Here is a 15,291-nt window from a genome sequence, read left to right on the forward strand (position 1 = left end):
TCTTATCAATGTTTATATATTTTGATTTTGTTGTTCTTTTATTTTTTTTACAGAATAACATAACGTTGATGACGCATATGTTTTGTTTCACATGTGCAACAACAAGTATTAATCAACACATAAACGTTCGGGTTTACAAATGTTATAGTAAATGAATTTGCAGGATATTATTTACAGGTTTATTTTCTTTGCTGCCACCATGTGTCCATTTATCAAACTGCAGCTTGTCTCTAATTTATAGAACGTTTACACGTTTTTTTTTTTAATACAAGGTAAACACACATATTTAAAGCGATCTTCCTTGTAAATGGGTCAGAAAATGTGTCTTATAATTTTAAAAGAAATTGCACCTGGTTTATTTTATAACACTTCAAGGTCCCAATGAATGTACTAATGTTCATGTGAATAAATAAATAGTCATAACATTTTTCCCCAGCAGACAAAATCAACGTTGATCAGCATTGTGTGTTTACATGACACAGACATCATGTAGGCTAGGTACTGTGTGTACAACAGTAATGGATCTTATTTTCATAAATAACACAACAGTAATTTTACTGTATTTTCAATTCATGTCAAAGACACAACACAGAGTTAAATCGGAATAAATTGCTTCACAGTAAAACACATTTATTAGCTCAAGTCATATGAGTTGAGTTGTCATGATGTCCTGGTCTCAATGATATCAGTGTTCAGTAGATGAGTCCTCAGTAGAAGTCCATGCCATCAAAAATGTTCACATCCCGTTGTAAGAGTCTCTGTGTGACTGTTATGATGGATTCTCCAGTCCCTCACAACCACGGTCAGGTACCAGCTCATACAGGTGTTTCATTCATCACCCGCCACGACAGGCTCATCTCAGCTCATTTTCTATTGTATCCTGGATACGGTGGAGGAGGAGAGTTTGTTTCTCTGGGTGGTGTCGGTGTGTACGGTGGCGGCCGCAGATCTGTGGGGTACATCTCATAATCATAACTGTAAGGTGGAGGTGGGCCTAAAACAATCATGAAGAATTAAACGTTAGTTGCACTTTAACCCTTGTTTAACCTGTTTTCAATAATTACTAAAAATGAATGTGGTAAGTTTTGTCCAGACATTTATATTTACTCGAGATAAACACGTTTTCAACCATATCATACATTTTTCTTTGATTAAAAAAAGAATACCATCTTTTTCACAAATGCGATTTAACATGACAAAATTACCTATGGTGTCTCTGTTGCTTGGAATTGGTAGAAAGTAAACATCTGTAATATATTTTTATATAAATGATTTATGGATGTATTGGAAAACAAAAACAAATAATGCTGTGTATCCACTAGATCTGTGAACATTGAGTAACAAAAATCAAGGTTATTTTAGTTGAATAAAATGAAATTTTGAACATGTTTCTGTTTAAATCAAATCAAATATTTACTTCAAAATTACTGGAAAAAACTAAATGAAAAATTGAAATGTTGCCTCAAAAACAATCTGAAATAAGTTTAAAGCACTAAAATCATAATAATAAACAAAAAACTAAAATAAAAATGAATGAATCTTATATAGCAACATAAAAAAATTATTATAAAATGACTAAAGCATACACCAAAATTGCTTAAAAAAACTAACATAAAAAATAAAATTCTAAAAATAAAATCTAATTTAAAATTTTATTAAAACTCAAATAAGTCAAATAATAAGTTAATAAATCAAAACTATAATAACTATAAGGTTAAGCAGGAGACAATAATCATTTTGTAATGTATGCTTATTAAAGGTCAACTTCTGTTTTTTTTTATTGTAGGGGAGGTAACTGGCATATATGTAACTTTTCTTTTAATAAAATTACATTTTTTGAAAAAAAACCTTTTAAAACGTTGCTTTATTAAAATATACAAAAAACATGTTTTTTGCATTACACTTTTGCCAATGTTATTATTTTCATTATGCAAATTAGGTTTAAAAATTCCTTAATACAATTTTTATTCATACTTCTCTGTCCACCTTTAAGTTTACTTTTTTGTCTATAGTTATCTGTCTGTTTTTTAATACTAACAGGAACAACACTCATAATTTAACTGTATACAGAGCTATACAATGACAATAAAGGCCCAATTTAATCTGCAAAATGATGCCGATTTCACGGAAAATTTGACAAAAGTTTAATAGGTGCTGTAAATATATCTCTCTGCCCGCATGAAAAAAATACTATAGTATAACATATACAGTAATATAGTATTTACTGTAGTAAAATTCTTGGATACTATATTGAACCTTACTATAATACATACTGCAGTATACTACGGTAAGGTTCAAAAACACTCTGGTATCTATGAATTTCACTACTGTATTGTTGATGTAGTTGTTGAACAGTCTAAAGGATTGGTGTGTTACCTGGGTAACCCTGAGTCACTGTGTTGATATATGAGGTACTAAAGACGCCCACTCTCGCCCCTCGCCCGTTCTTCACACACATACAGATGCAAAGAAAGATGGCGGCCACCGCACCCATTAGGAACACAACACCAAACACGATCCCAGAGATGGCTGTTCCCCTGAGACAGAAGAGAAGGCAAGGAGATTTTTTGCATCGTCTACTTTACTTAGAATTCAAAAGCCCACGTGATATTTTATTAGTTTTATTCAGCAAAGTGTGTCTTTCACAAACAAGCATCTGTAGCTTCATGTGCAGATGACAGTCAACAAGCTCGGTACATGCTCATGAAATCAGACCACCCAGCATGTTGATATTACAATCCTCTGGTTTTGTCCGATCAGAGACCGAGTCAACAGTCATCTGTCTCATGGGGTGGAGCGGTTGTGCTGACAGGCACCTGACTAAACATGCTTTTGTTGTGCCACAAAGGATAAAACATGTAGGTTAGCATTGGATTAATGTGGAAGAGTGAAGATGTTAGTTCAGGCTAGTTTGAGCTTCAGTCCACACAAGTGACTCTCCAGAGGAAAATGTTATTGCTCAACCGTTGCACAGATCAGGAGACTTGTGTTCTCAGTTAGGATTCATTGAAGTGTCGACATTTGATCACAAATCTTGTTTCAACAGATCTACATTTAGGATCAATTAAAAGTCGGCACGAAACGGAAGTATCGATTGTCTTTTTTTCAGTGCGTGCCCGTCCATTACGCCACTGGTCGTTTTGAGAGGGGGAGGAGGTTAACGTTTTTGATTAAAGCTTAAAAGTGAATTTTTTTTAAAATAATTTGAACGGATAAATAATTTATATTAAAAACCTCACCACTGTGTAAAACAATTAGAATGATCATTTTTTATTTCATGCCGACTTTAATATATACAAAGTTGAAAATGCAACTTAGTATAATTAGTAACATGTTATTTTGTAATCAGAAACAAAAATCACAGATGAGAAGTCTCATCAGCGTCTCAGATGTTTCTTCTGAGAAAAAGAGCCAGAAATTACACAAATGTCTCCATTAGAGTTTCAGAAGAGATCTCAACAATGTCTCAAACTGAGCTCAGGTTTGTCAAGTCTCCAATGGATTGAAGATCTCGAAATGAACTCAAACATTTCTCATCAAATTTACCCAAATCCAGATTATTTGACCTCAACAATCTACATTCATTTTACACCTCCAATACATTTTATTCATCCTCTTAAGCAATTTTAGGATTTTAGCAATTTTACTTAAAGTCCACGTGAACCGGAAGTATTCTGACACATTTCCGAGTGAAAAGGAATTGCAAAGGAGAAAATTAGTGGGCGTGGCTTTCGTTTTTCACTGCAACTGGACAGTTGACTGACAGTTGAAGGGGAGGAGTTAACGGATGCTCCACCCAAGCCGTCTAATTTACGTCATTTGAGATGGATAGTCATTTCAGGGCGGAAGTGCATTTTCAGATTTTAATTGAAGATTATGAGGGTACATGAATTTTAAAAAGAAAACGACCCACATTGATAAACTATTTACTATAGATGCTGCAATATTTCATGAAAAAATAAGAATAGTCATTTTTAATTTCACTGGGACTTTAAATGAAACACTGAGAACTCGAAGTCTCATGAGCTATAAAAGAGCAATCTCTGAGCAAAAACATTTTCCTCTGTGTCTTTAAATGACTGAGCTGTAGGATTAATGATGAACTGTGGGGTCAATCTGACTGATGAGCCAAACAGAAGAGAAAAAACAGATGCCTTTGAGGAGGGTTACAGGTCAAAGGTCAACCTAATGCCTCACCTAGCAGTGTGTGTGTGTGTGCGTGTGTACTTACGAGAGCACATCTCCAACATAGGCATAGTAAGAACAGCAGAAAGGAGGTACACCATCACAACAGTACTCGACACAACCGTCACACTCAGCATTCCCCCGACCTACACACACAGACATCATGATTTACTTCAAAGTGATAGTTTACCCAAAAACTATCATTTATTCAGCCTTGTGTAATTTCACACCTGTTTAAAGTACTTTGTTCTGATGAACACAGAGAAAGATATTTGGAAGAATGTTAGCAATTTTCAATTCTGTGACATCATTGACTCCCATAGGAAAAATTAAATGGTAGTCAAAGGTGCCCTAAACCGTTTGTTTCCCTAAATTCTTCAAAATATCTCACTTTGTGTTCAACAGAACAAAAAAAGATACAATATTCTTTTCCTATGGTAGTGGATGATGTCACAGAACTGAAAATTGCTAACATTCTTACAAATATCTTTCTTTGTGTTTAATAGAACAAACAGGTATAAAACAACATGAGGGTGAGTAAATGATGACATAATTTTCATTTTTGGGTGAACTAGCCCTTTAATTTAGACTGACACTACACAAACCTCCATCAGATCCATCAGAGTTCTGACAATGTACTGCATTTCTTTCGAATAAGTACACTGTATTAAATGCTTTTTAATTACTGTAATACATTTAATGAGAATCTCATTAAAATCACAATATAATAATATAAGATTCCAAAAAATGGCAATGAGAATGAGCAATGTAATGGGGAGAAAATGATCTATCATTAAAATAATGTTGCAAAAATCTTGTTAAAAATAGCAACAGACATGCTTTTATTAGATTGATCATTTTACTGAAAATAAGACAAATATGCTTATTTAACCCTGGATATTTTAGTGTGTATGATTATTTTTCTAAGCATTTATGTTGTGAAGTCTCTTTTTAAACTGTTCAGAATATCTCCCGGTTTTCTCTCTATATGCAGAGCTGAACTATTCTTATCATTCCTGCCCATGACAGACAAGTCTGATCCTGCAGAAAGAAGCTGTTAATTCTTCTGCCTCTTTCATGACTCTCTGGCTTCAAGTTTTGATGTACGTCCAATGCAACTCTCCATTTGTATTGATTTGCGTTTACTTTTCTTTCAGACACATGCATGCTTAAGAAAAATAGCCCCAGAATGGGTTTTATTGAGCACCAAAATGCCCCGATTCTTCATAAAATATTAAACAAGAGCCACATGCACTACCCTTCAACTCAACACAAACAGGTTCTTCGTGAAGACATGGATCTAAACTTCTAAAAGCACAGCTTGGTTTGACGCCGTCGACGTTATTTCAATAAAACAGGAAGTGAGGGCGGGGCATATTATGTGGCCACTCCCCCTTTTAAATAGCCAGTAGTGTCTCAAAGCATGCAATCTAGCAAAAAGTGCAGAATGATGTCATAAACACCGTTGATCCGTCAGGGTTGAAGTGAGAGACAATCTTATGGAACACCGTAGTTATCCTTAAGACTAACATATTCACACGAAGAAGTTTCTTTTTTATTTAATGGAGACTTTAAGTATTATTATTATTACACAAAAACTTACCGATCTCTATAAAAGTGTACATTTGACACAAATCAAGCCTTCTCTATGGCAATAAAAACGAATATGAATTTTTTGCCTGTTGAGAAAGAAGGATGTAGACACGATTACTGCCCTGTCTCGTTCTTCCCACAGACATCACAGCATAATTGATATAATTATGTCTTCTAAAGTGCCAAAATTTGGCTTTAATTTAACTGGCATCTGTTTTCATCCGGCTCCCAGAGCAATTGTGAGGCCCCGCAGTCTGGGTGGTCCCCCAGAGGCCCTCGGTTTACCTCTGGGTCCCGTCGGTCAACACATTTGGGACAAAGACCCTTTAGAAGCACTGGTGCGAAAATGTTACACACACTGGACACACACACACGACTAAATATTACAGCCACAGTACTTCACCCTGGTGCCTTATTGTCCTCATGATAGATTTACCAGACTACTCTGATTTATACATTGTTCCGGAATGATCACTATACTTACATACCATGGTGTTTACAGGGTACTCCTAGGTATTACCATGGTAGCATGTAAAAAAACACATCTTTGTGGCACTAACCATGTTACTGTTAGAAACACTGAGAAAACATTTATCAAAAACACCAAAACCCAGAAAGTGGCCAAATGGTAAACAATTATTATATGATGCAACTCCACAAAATGTAAGTTAGAATTTAAGTCATTCAATGTTACATTGAAGCATTTTGCTGTCGTTCATTTGTAATATTTTTAAACACGACCAGAATAAACACGTTACCGGATAATAAGCACAGAATGAGCGACTCCCTCAAGAACTTCCAGCTCTTCCTCGGATTTTCCATCATGATCCAGAAGAAAACCCCGAAAAGCCGCGTCTATCCAACTTTTACATGTTATCGAGTCGTTCGGTTACAGTTAAAGAGTCTCATCGGCACGCTTGTGGACTTGTCAAAAGTTAACGTTAAAGTTACGCGTTAAGATGAGCTCTTTCTTTCATCCACGTGCGCGCGTCCCTGTTAACTTCTCCTCCGACTCCTTCCTCTTTTGTCTCCAACTTCTTCCTTGCGCTATTTTCTTTTCTTTTCTTCGACTCGACCCCCTCCCCCAGAAACAGCGCCCAGATGACTCTCTGCGAGGGCACGCATCGAGCGCGCAGACAAAAAACGCGCCGCCTCCGCCGTCACGACCCCTCTAGCAGCGAACAGACGCGCGCGTCCGGTTACCGGAGGAACAACACGAAGGGCGCACGATCAGGGATCACGTAACTCGGCTTCAATAGAGCCAAATTGCGGCCTCATCATGTCGTGAATGTCTCTCATGTGTATATTTAGAGTGGGCACATCCCTGACCTGAGATGCAAACAAAACCAAACGCACACAAGACCAAATACACGTGCTTTAAACTGTAATTCAAAGGTTTATTACTTTTCTTTTCTATCTTAGCATCTGGAAAAATTGTGAACAATAATATACTAGATGCGTTATTTTACATCTCTCCATTCCCTTGTGAAAATAAACTGTTTTTTTTATTACAAACAAAGGTAAAAAGTATTTTGTGAAAAGGGATAAATTCAAGGTGTAATTATGGCCATATTATTCTCAGACCAGACCAAATAAAAGGTTTAAAATAAATGTTCCCTTAACATGCACACAAGGTTGAAACAAGTTTCTTTTAAAAACCCTTGACTAAAAAGATCTTTGGGGAACCAAAAAAAGTTATTCTATGAAACTGCTGTGAATGACCACATTTTTAAAACTTATATTTTATTTTTTATTATTTTGCTGAAGGTTGTATTACTAATTTATTGTAGCAGAAGAGCTGACTTGGTTCCTGTAACATAATGACTAAACTCCATGTGTGCTCTTCAATTATTAAAGCTTGTTATGGAACAAAAGACTTTCTCATTTCTATCCAGTGATGTGATTATTCCCTGACACAGGTTTTCTTTCACTGTCCCGACGATTTATTTAATTGATTTAATTGGATTAAGAGCTGGATAGATGTTATCATTGTCATAGTTTCATTTCGTAGATGTACGTATGCGTTGCGTTGAAGTATAAAATGCAACAAAATCAAGATCTTTGGTTGTTTAGTTTTAGTAAAAACTTTAATTTCTGTATTAACCAATGAACCTTGTTTCTAAAAAAGCATCCATTGGGATGTCTGGATTATTGGCTTCACTGTTTAGCTTCACATCTAAAGATAAAAATGTATTTTTGTTGTAAATATGTTATTGTATGTACCTTGCTTACGTGAGTCCATAAGTACATGCGACACCGTCAATGACCCACAGGGGTCGACAGAGCTCAGGTTGAAAATGCTGAATTAATTAGACCACTTAAGCCACACACATAAGACACACATTTGTTCCACAAATCAATGTGATACTTTATTCATAAACCTAAGATCATAGATACTGTATAAATACTCTAATATAATCTACATCCTTCAGTTTTAACAATAAAAACAAATAGAAATACAATAATTATAAAAAAGCAACAAGATTATATTAAATGGATTGTACAAAAAATAAATAATGTTCGGCTATTCTGTACAAAAAGAAAAACCTCATTACAAAGATACCTTCTCGGAAGGTAGGAGAGGATTACTTATGAAGTAGTAATAGGAAAAAGTCCCTCACCATATCTTGACACGATCACACGCTCACACACAAACACTCTCTCAGGTATAAAACCCAAACTCTTTGGTCTCCTCACCCTTAAAAATAGAATCCCTCTTAAAATCGGATTTGGCTTTGCAAAATGGTGAAACTATATACCTAGCTAAACTTAAAGCTAATGTGCATTGTGAATTATTTTGTGGAAATACATAATACCTGCTGTTGTGTTTGATTAGCAGCATGTGTGCCTACTAGCTGAGGTGAAATATGGCAAGAACTTTGGCGCGATTGTTAAATATGTGCTCCGAGCCAGAGTTTTACGTTATTCAACAAGACCCACTAGAGGGCGCTTTGCGACGCTCTGACTATTGAAGTCCAAGTACAGATCTCAACCCTGGCAATAATTTCTTCTTTATAGTCTCATCTGTACTAAGCTCCTCCCATTTTATGTACTTGCTTGCAACAAATTAAAGGCGCTTGCCTAGTCCAGCTCAGACAAACGGTACAGCTGTTCATACATTCTTTCATGATTCATACATCATACACCATACACACTCATGCACACTCAAAACATGTGTGACATTAGCATCCAAAGCAGCAGAGATGTCATGACAGGTACACAGTGTGCCAGCTTTGCTCCCTGTACCCAGTGTTGGATGGCGGGATTAAAAAAACCCACTGAATTTAGTTTGGTTGCAGTCTCTGTCATAAAGGGTCATCTGAATCAACAGGGCGTCTGGTTGCACAAGTCCAGAAGAGGCTTTGGCCTGTCTTTTGAACTGCAGCTTTCGTTAGCCAACGTGCGACCATCGTGTCCTACACAGCGCAGTGGGCGCTTGCGAAAGCCCCTACCACATGTTTTGGAACAAGTGGACCACTCACCCAGCAGCCAGTACGGGCAAACCTTCATGAGACAGGGTTGTGACGATACGGGTCGCAGCTCCTCCGGACAGTCTTTTGATTGGCGGCCATAAGGATTGAGGCAGATGACATCACGCTTCTGGATTCCACCGCCGCAGGTCTGCGAGCAGGGTCCCCATTCGCGCAGGGTCCATTCCGCACCTCCTACTTCGCTGATAGCATTAATAGACTGTCGGTTGGAACCGGAAGCTGGACGCGGAGCAAAGTAGTTGTATTTTACTCTAGGTCGAGGAGAGTCGCCCACTGATAAAACTTGGATGGTAAGAGGCTCGGGTAAAGGCGCAAAGCTTCGCAGGCGCTCTAGCGGGGCGGAGGAACCACTGTATCTCAGCAGTGCACCTCGCAAGGGGATGTCAGTTTCTAAAGTAGTGAGCTTGTAGTCGCCATTCAGCAGGTATGTGCCATCTTGTCTACGAACTGCCAAGTAGCTATTGTCGTGGCGACGGCCTCCCAGAGAGCGCTGCTTGACATCGAGGTGTGTAGCTCCAGCGGGAATTGTTACTATGTCCTGGTAGCCCGGTCTTAAGAGCAAAACAAAAAAGCAAAAGTCACTATAAAGTGGAATCTAGAAAGGTACCTTCTTTGGAAACCCGAAACGAGCCGGTAGAAGCTTTTGAGCAAATTGTGAGCTTACCTAACACGTTCCATTGATCCAGACACTTTTTTGCAAGTAGAACCATCTCCACCACAGACACTGCACTTGTCAAAACGTTTGTTGGAGCCAATGACCCGGTCACAACCAGCCTTCACACACTGGCCTTGGACGCAAACTGAGGTGGAGTCAGGGGTGCAGGGTGTTCCATCAGCCACCTGAAACCAATGAGAACCAAATTAAGCATCATTGGCCCTCAAGCGTGTTAGCTTTAACATATGCAACCCGCTAGGCTAGTTGAGATCTCACCTTTGGTTTTAGAATGACGAAATACCCAGTTCCCTTAGCGCGGCACACCAATTTGCAGCGGTCTTTGGGAGACACTCCAGCATACTTCGGCACCCACTCAACACCTTCTCCTGAGCCAAACGATACTTGCGAGGAGATGTCGTTGTGGGCCAAACACTGTTCCTCACGGAATGTCAAACCTGCACGCAGAGAAACAAATACAGATGAGTGTCAAAAGGCTAACTTCTCATTGTCTTGTTGAAGGTGCTGTTTAGTGACAGGTATATCCCGTACCATTGCTGTCAGGGCAGGGCTCAGTGTTGCAGGAACGGTACTGAATTCTTTTTCCCTCACAGTATTTGCCTCCGTTTTTGGGTAGGGGACTGTCACAGTCCCTGAAAGAGTACTGCACACCTCCTCCACAGGTACGTGAGCAGTCTCCCCAAAGACCCCAGGTTCCCCATCCGCCGTTGACTGGAGTCTTAAAGTAACAAGACAGAATTGTTGTAAGTCAGAAGGACAACACAAAAAGTAAGTTAATAGGTAGCACATGATGTACAACAAATGGTGCTCACCAGAAACCTGGCTGCCTGGTTCTTGCTCAAACACTGGCCTGCCATACAGTAGCTGTTGGACCCACAAGGCGTCCCATCGGCCCACGGGAAGTTCTTGGTTTGGCAGACCAGCAAGCCATTTGCAGTTGTGACGGTGCACCAAAGGGCAGCACAGGTGGTGCTCAGGTCAGGACAGTGCTGTGACTCTTCTCCAAATGTGAGGCGGCACTGTCTGTCAGCGTCGTAAACAGTACCTGGCAGAGCTTGGGGTAACTGCTGTGGCCTCTGGGGCTTGTCTAGTAAACACTGACCGTGGCCATTATCCAGAAAGGTCGTGACCATTAGAGCACTGCAAGGGGACCAGGGCTGTAGCTGATCCAGATTTGACAAGGTTGAGGCCATCATGTGGGCACTCCAGTGGTCACCATTAACACTGGCACACTGTTTGGCGTCATCATGGGGCATGTTAAACACATGACCTGCAAGAGAGGCAAAATCATTGTCTTTAGTCGAAGGTGTCATTAAGTCACACAAGTTTATAGACCGGAATGTGCCTTACCAAGCTCATGTGCTACTGTGAAGGCTGCCTGCAGGCCGTCATCTTCAATAATGGAGCAACTTCGATCGGGATCGCACACAGTGCCCACATCGGCCATACCCAGAGTGTCACAAGAGTGAGCGCCACAGAGATCCTGCAAAGAATGGAGTTGACATATATAAGCCACACTGTTACATTCGTGAACAGATTTATTGACTAGGTTGAACTGTAATGCAATCAATTCTCACCTGTCTGGTAAACAGCACCGCTGTGTCGTAATGCTCTGGGTCACGGTCACTCGGTGGGTTGTGCCGTTTTTGCCACTGGCAGAAGTTCCTGAGCGTAAGAGCTGCGTTGGAGGACACCTGGGGACCATTTTCCTCTTCGTACACAACCAGCAGCTTCACAACAGCCAGAGTGATGGAGTTATGAATGGTAGGGTGACGATACAATCGAGACGCCACTGCCATGATGGTTAGCAAATAGGGTTTGAGTCCAGCACCATGAAACTCTGCCATCGACTGGTCGGCCACAATCATGATCTCCAAATAGCGAGGAGTGGACACGAAGCGACGGGATCGGTGATGTGCTGGAGGATGGAAAAACAGAAAACTGAAGTTGAAATTCAAAGTGAAAAGAGCTTTTACAGATTTACATATTTAAAGGGTTTTTAAAACACGTGTCAATGATATATTTATGTCACAGAAAGATTGTAAAAATATGTAAAAGTTTATATATCAAATGTAGGTCAATAGCAAAAATGACCATTTTGGATTTCACGGGGTCTTTAAATAGTGAAGCCCTTATTAAAAGAGAGTGAACGTTGCTTTTGAAACAGAAATGTCTTGTGAAGGGATATCAGCCCAGTTTGTGTATTTATCCATTAGCCTAAGCCTGTTTCTGCTCCACCCTGTTAATATATTCTCCAAATTTACGCACGGAAAATGCAGTAAGTCCTTCAGTGCAGATCTGCGCAACATGCGGTACCAGGAGGAGAAGTTACACGTCTCTATCGCCTCCCACTCCCCCAACCCTCAACCCTTCCCTTCAGGGCTAAAGCTCCGTCCCTCCTCTTGCGTATGCGTATGTCTCCAAGTTAACCCTCGCCTCACCTACTCATCTACCATTCAGAGCGCAAAAAATACTGATTTAACATAATCTCAGAAATAACATATTTGAAATGAGCAGTCGACGTATAATTTTGATTAACCTAGCAGTAAACTGTAGTAGTATGCGTATGGGTAGACGCACAACTCTCCAACCTAGTTAATTTGCTCCTCATGCGTCAGCGCGCACCAAATGACGCGGAGTCACTGAGTTTATTGAGTTTACATGGGGTGTACGAGAAATATTAAAGAAAAAAATGCATTTGTAAATTTGCACATTTGTAATCTGTATAATTTTTTTTTTCAAATGCACGACACATGAGAAAAGTTATAACTAAGTTTAACGTCGTAAAAGTTATTTACCTTTAGAGCCAGCTGGGATGGGCTCTGCATTTGATCTTAGCGCATCTGGTTTCTCGTGGACGCGCTCCTCCTCCTCGTTCACGCCACACTTTGAACTGTTCTCCTCTGTCAATATCCCCCGTTGTCTTCGGCGAATGATATGGACGTCTCCATCTGTAGACCGCACCTCTCCGTTGGCGTTTTGGGGTTGAATGAAGTACTCTTCAGCACCGACATAAAAGCCGCCGCGCAATCCATCGCACACGTTGATCGCGGCGGCTGATTGTTCTTCACCCTTCACGGTTCCTGAGAAAAAGCATCGCGCGTCTCCCGCGCTGTCAAACTCCTCCGACCCCGGTTTGCCGACCATCTGGAAGACAAACCCGGGAGCTAAAAAGGTCTGGTCCGGTTCCAGCACCAGAACCATACGATTTCCAAAGACGTCCAGCTGATAGACGCGCTTCTCCGATTCCTTTTCCCGTGCCTCTTCAGTATGGGTCGGTTCGGTTTCGTACGGTTCGATCCGAACCGGTACCACTGTGCTTTCCTCCCACGCGCTCTGCGCCGCGTTAGCGCACAGAGCTGCAACGAAACCCAGTATTACGCGCAAAAAAGACATTATATTCCCGTCGGGTCCTCAAAATAAAACGAGAAAATATTAACGGACCCAATGAAAAATCCCTGCAAAACTGCGTTTTTTAAAAAGTGAGACAAAAGTTCCCGAAGCTGGAAAATATCACAGAAAACTGGAATAGGTACCAATCCAACGCTGATGCAGAAATAAATAAAAGTATCGTTGTGCCGTGGATTGAGACTTTCGCAGCAGATTTAAAGTTGAATATTACCTTCCCAAGGAAAAAGACAAGTCTCGAAAATGAGTTTTCTTCACTGTCTCTTCTAGTTTCAACTCTGCTTTGCTCTTAGACTCGAGTGGAGCCCGGCTCTCTATATATGGCCCACTGCGGGACCACCCCTTTCCTGAAGCCCCTTTGATCCACTGCGTACGCAACAGAAAGCTGGCGCACGGCCACTATAATCACTCATCAGGGTACAACACTTACAGTCCAAACTCCTTCATATTAAACCTTTAAACTCTCGATACATCTGTCTATACATGCATTCTGTACATTGACATGATTTCTGTAACTTGAACAATCGAGTTCATTCATACACAGAGTGTATTTTACGCGCACTGACAATTCAGTTTTGGGTTACTGGGGACAGCACGTGTGAACACAGATTTGTCACATTTAAATGACTGAAATGTCAAACTTCTGGCTGCAGGGAGAAAGCTCAGGCGGTTCGCGTGGAACGGTTAAGGTGGACCGGAGCGTCTCCAGAAGCGCGTGTGCGCGCCGGGCAGGACGAGTGGAGTTCCCGCAAAACTTAATTATAAGCGGATCGTGATCCGTATTCACGATGTGTGATAAAACAGGTTTGTTACGGACGTGTTTAACTGGACAGATTTAATTAGATATAAAACGGGTCCGGGACATTCAAGGAGAAAGTACATACCGTCCGTGAACACAAGCGAACTGCTCTGACAAACCGAACATAATGGGCCACATAATGAGTTTTCATTCTCCCATTACATAATCTAATTTATCCAATTTCATGTCACTGAATTCTGCAGACTGTAATAAACGTCATTACTTCTATATAAATAGTCTTAAGTGATAAAGGATGTCTTTTACTCTGTAATCTCTGAAATTACATGTTAACGAATAAATATATCAATATATGTGCTCATCAATGCCCAAATATCCGAATTAATATGAACTAATAAATCGTGTCAAGCCGAGAGAGTTGACAGTCTACCTTAAGAGCTGAAAATCTTCTGTGCAAGTTACACTCAAATCCACCAGATGGCAGCAGAAACCAACAACTCATTGAGGGACTTTGGCTGTAAGAGTAAAAATATTGCACAGATGAGAAGTATCATGGGTCATGACATTTTTATATCAGCCCACATGAAAAAATCTTGTAGTATACTTCAGTGTTTACTGAAGTACACGGTAGTAAAATTACTAGATAACTTACTATAGTAGCTAAATACGAAACGTGGGGATTGCAGGTTATAATGCTGTACAGTTCTCGTCAGTGTCACATTAATTTGTAGACAATTACATGAATGAATACAGTACAGCACTTTAATTAATATTTAAAAATGACCCTTAATTAAAAAAATACATTTATAAACAAAATATATTAAAAGTTAAAAGTAGCAACATAAAGCATGTGACACTGTAAAATGGAAACTGTTAGATATGTTGAATATTAAAAATAATAATGAATACAAAATTAACACATTAATATAAATGACTAGTCTGCTTTTGGATTTTGGTTATTTGAATAAAAGGTGTTCAGTATTTCTTTGGATTTAACGATGAAGTTCAACAGCAGGTGGCGCTACAGCCTCACGGATAGGCTCTTAATATTGATTACATAGCACGAATTGTAGTTCTGTTTGAGAACTACACAAGTTATCAATGGATGATTTAAGTAACAGAACATCTAACAGATTTCACGTTTACATGGTCTGTTGTAAGGGGGAATTGTTTTCCCGGCTTCC

At 39.7% G+C, this 15,291-nt stretch overlaps 2 protein-coding genes across 3 annotated transcripts; both read right to left on the reverse strand.

The window, feature by feature from the left end:
• Window positions 1-38: 38 nt before the first annotated feature.
• Window positions 39-7,001, reverse strand: cyyr1 (cysteine/tyrosine-rich 1). 2 transcript variants are annotated; one of them, XM_057332207.1, is made up of 4 exons: window positions 6,537-7,001; window positions 4,232-4,331; window positions 2,377-2,537; window positions 39-949 (listed from the first exon to the last, which is right to left on the reverse strand). In XM_057332207.1, the coding sequence occupies exons 1-4, from the start codon at window positions 6,601-6,603 to the stop codon at window positions 864-866; spliced, it is 414 nt and encodes a 137-aa protein (XP_057188190.1). In that variant the 5' UTR covers window positions 6,604-7,001; the 3' UTR covers window positions 39-863. The 2 variants fall into 2 exon arrangements, with proteins under 2 accessions (XP_057188190.1, XP_057188189.1); XM_057332206.1 differs by having other exon boundaries at window positions 39-994; window positions 6,537-6,992.
• Window positions 7,002-8,121: 1,120 nt separating this feature from the next.
• adamts1 (ADAM metallopeptidase with thrombospondin type 1 motif, 1) lies at window positions 8,122-13,627 on the reverse strand. The gene is made up of 8 exons (XM_057332549.1): window positions 12,741-13,627; window positions 11,520-11,860; window positions 11,293-11,425; window positions 10,755-11,212; window positions 10,474-10,660; window positions 10,201-10,379; window positions 9,934-10,109; window positions 8,122-9,820 (listed from the first exon to the last, which is right to left on the reverse strand). The coding sequence occupies exons 1-8, from the start codon at window positions 13,336-13,338 to the stop codon at window positions 9,103-9,105; spliced, it is 2,790 nt and encodes a 929-aa protein (XP_057188532.1). The 5' UTR covers window positions 13,339-13,627; the 3' UTR covers window positions 8,122-9,102.
• Between the last annotated feature and the right edge of the window lie 1,664 nt (window positions 13,628-15,291).

The sequence above is a fragment of the Triplophysa rosa genome, linkage group LG4 (assembly GCF_024868665.1).
Source record: "Triplophysa rosa linkage group LG4, Trosa_1v2, whole genome shotgun sequence".
In the NCBI taxonomy this organism is placed as follows: domain Eukaryota; kingdom Metazoa; phylum Chordata; class Actinopteri; order Cypriniformes; family Nemacheilidae; genus Triplophysa; species Triplophysa rosa.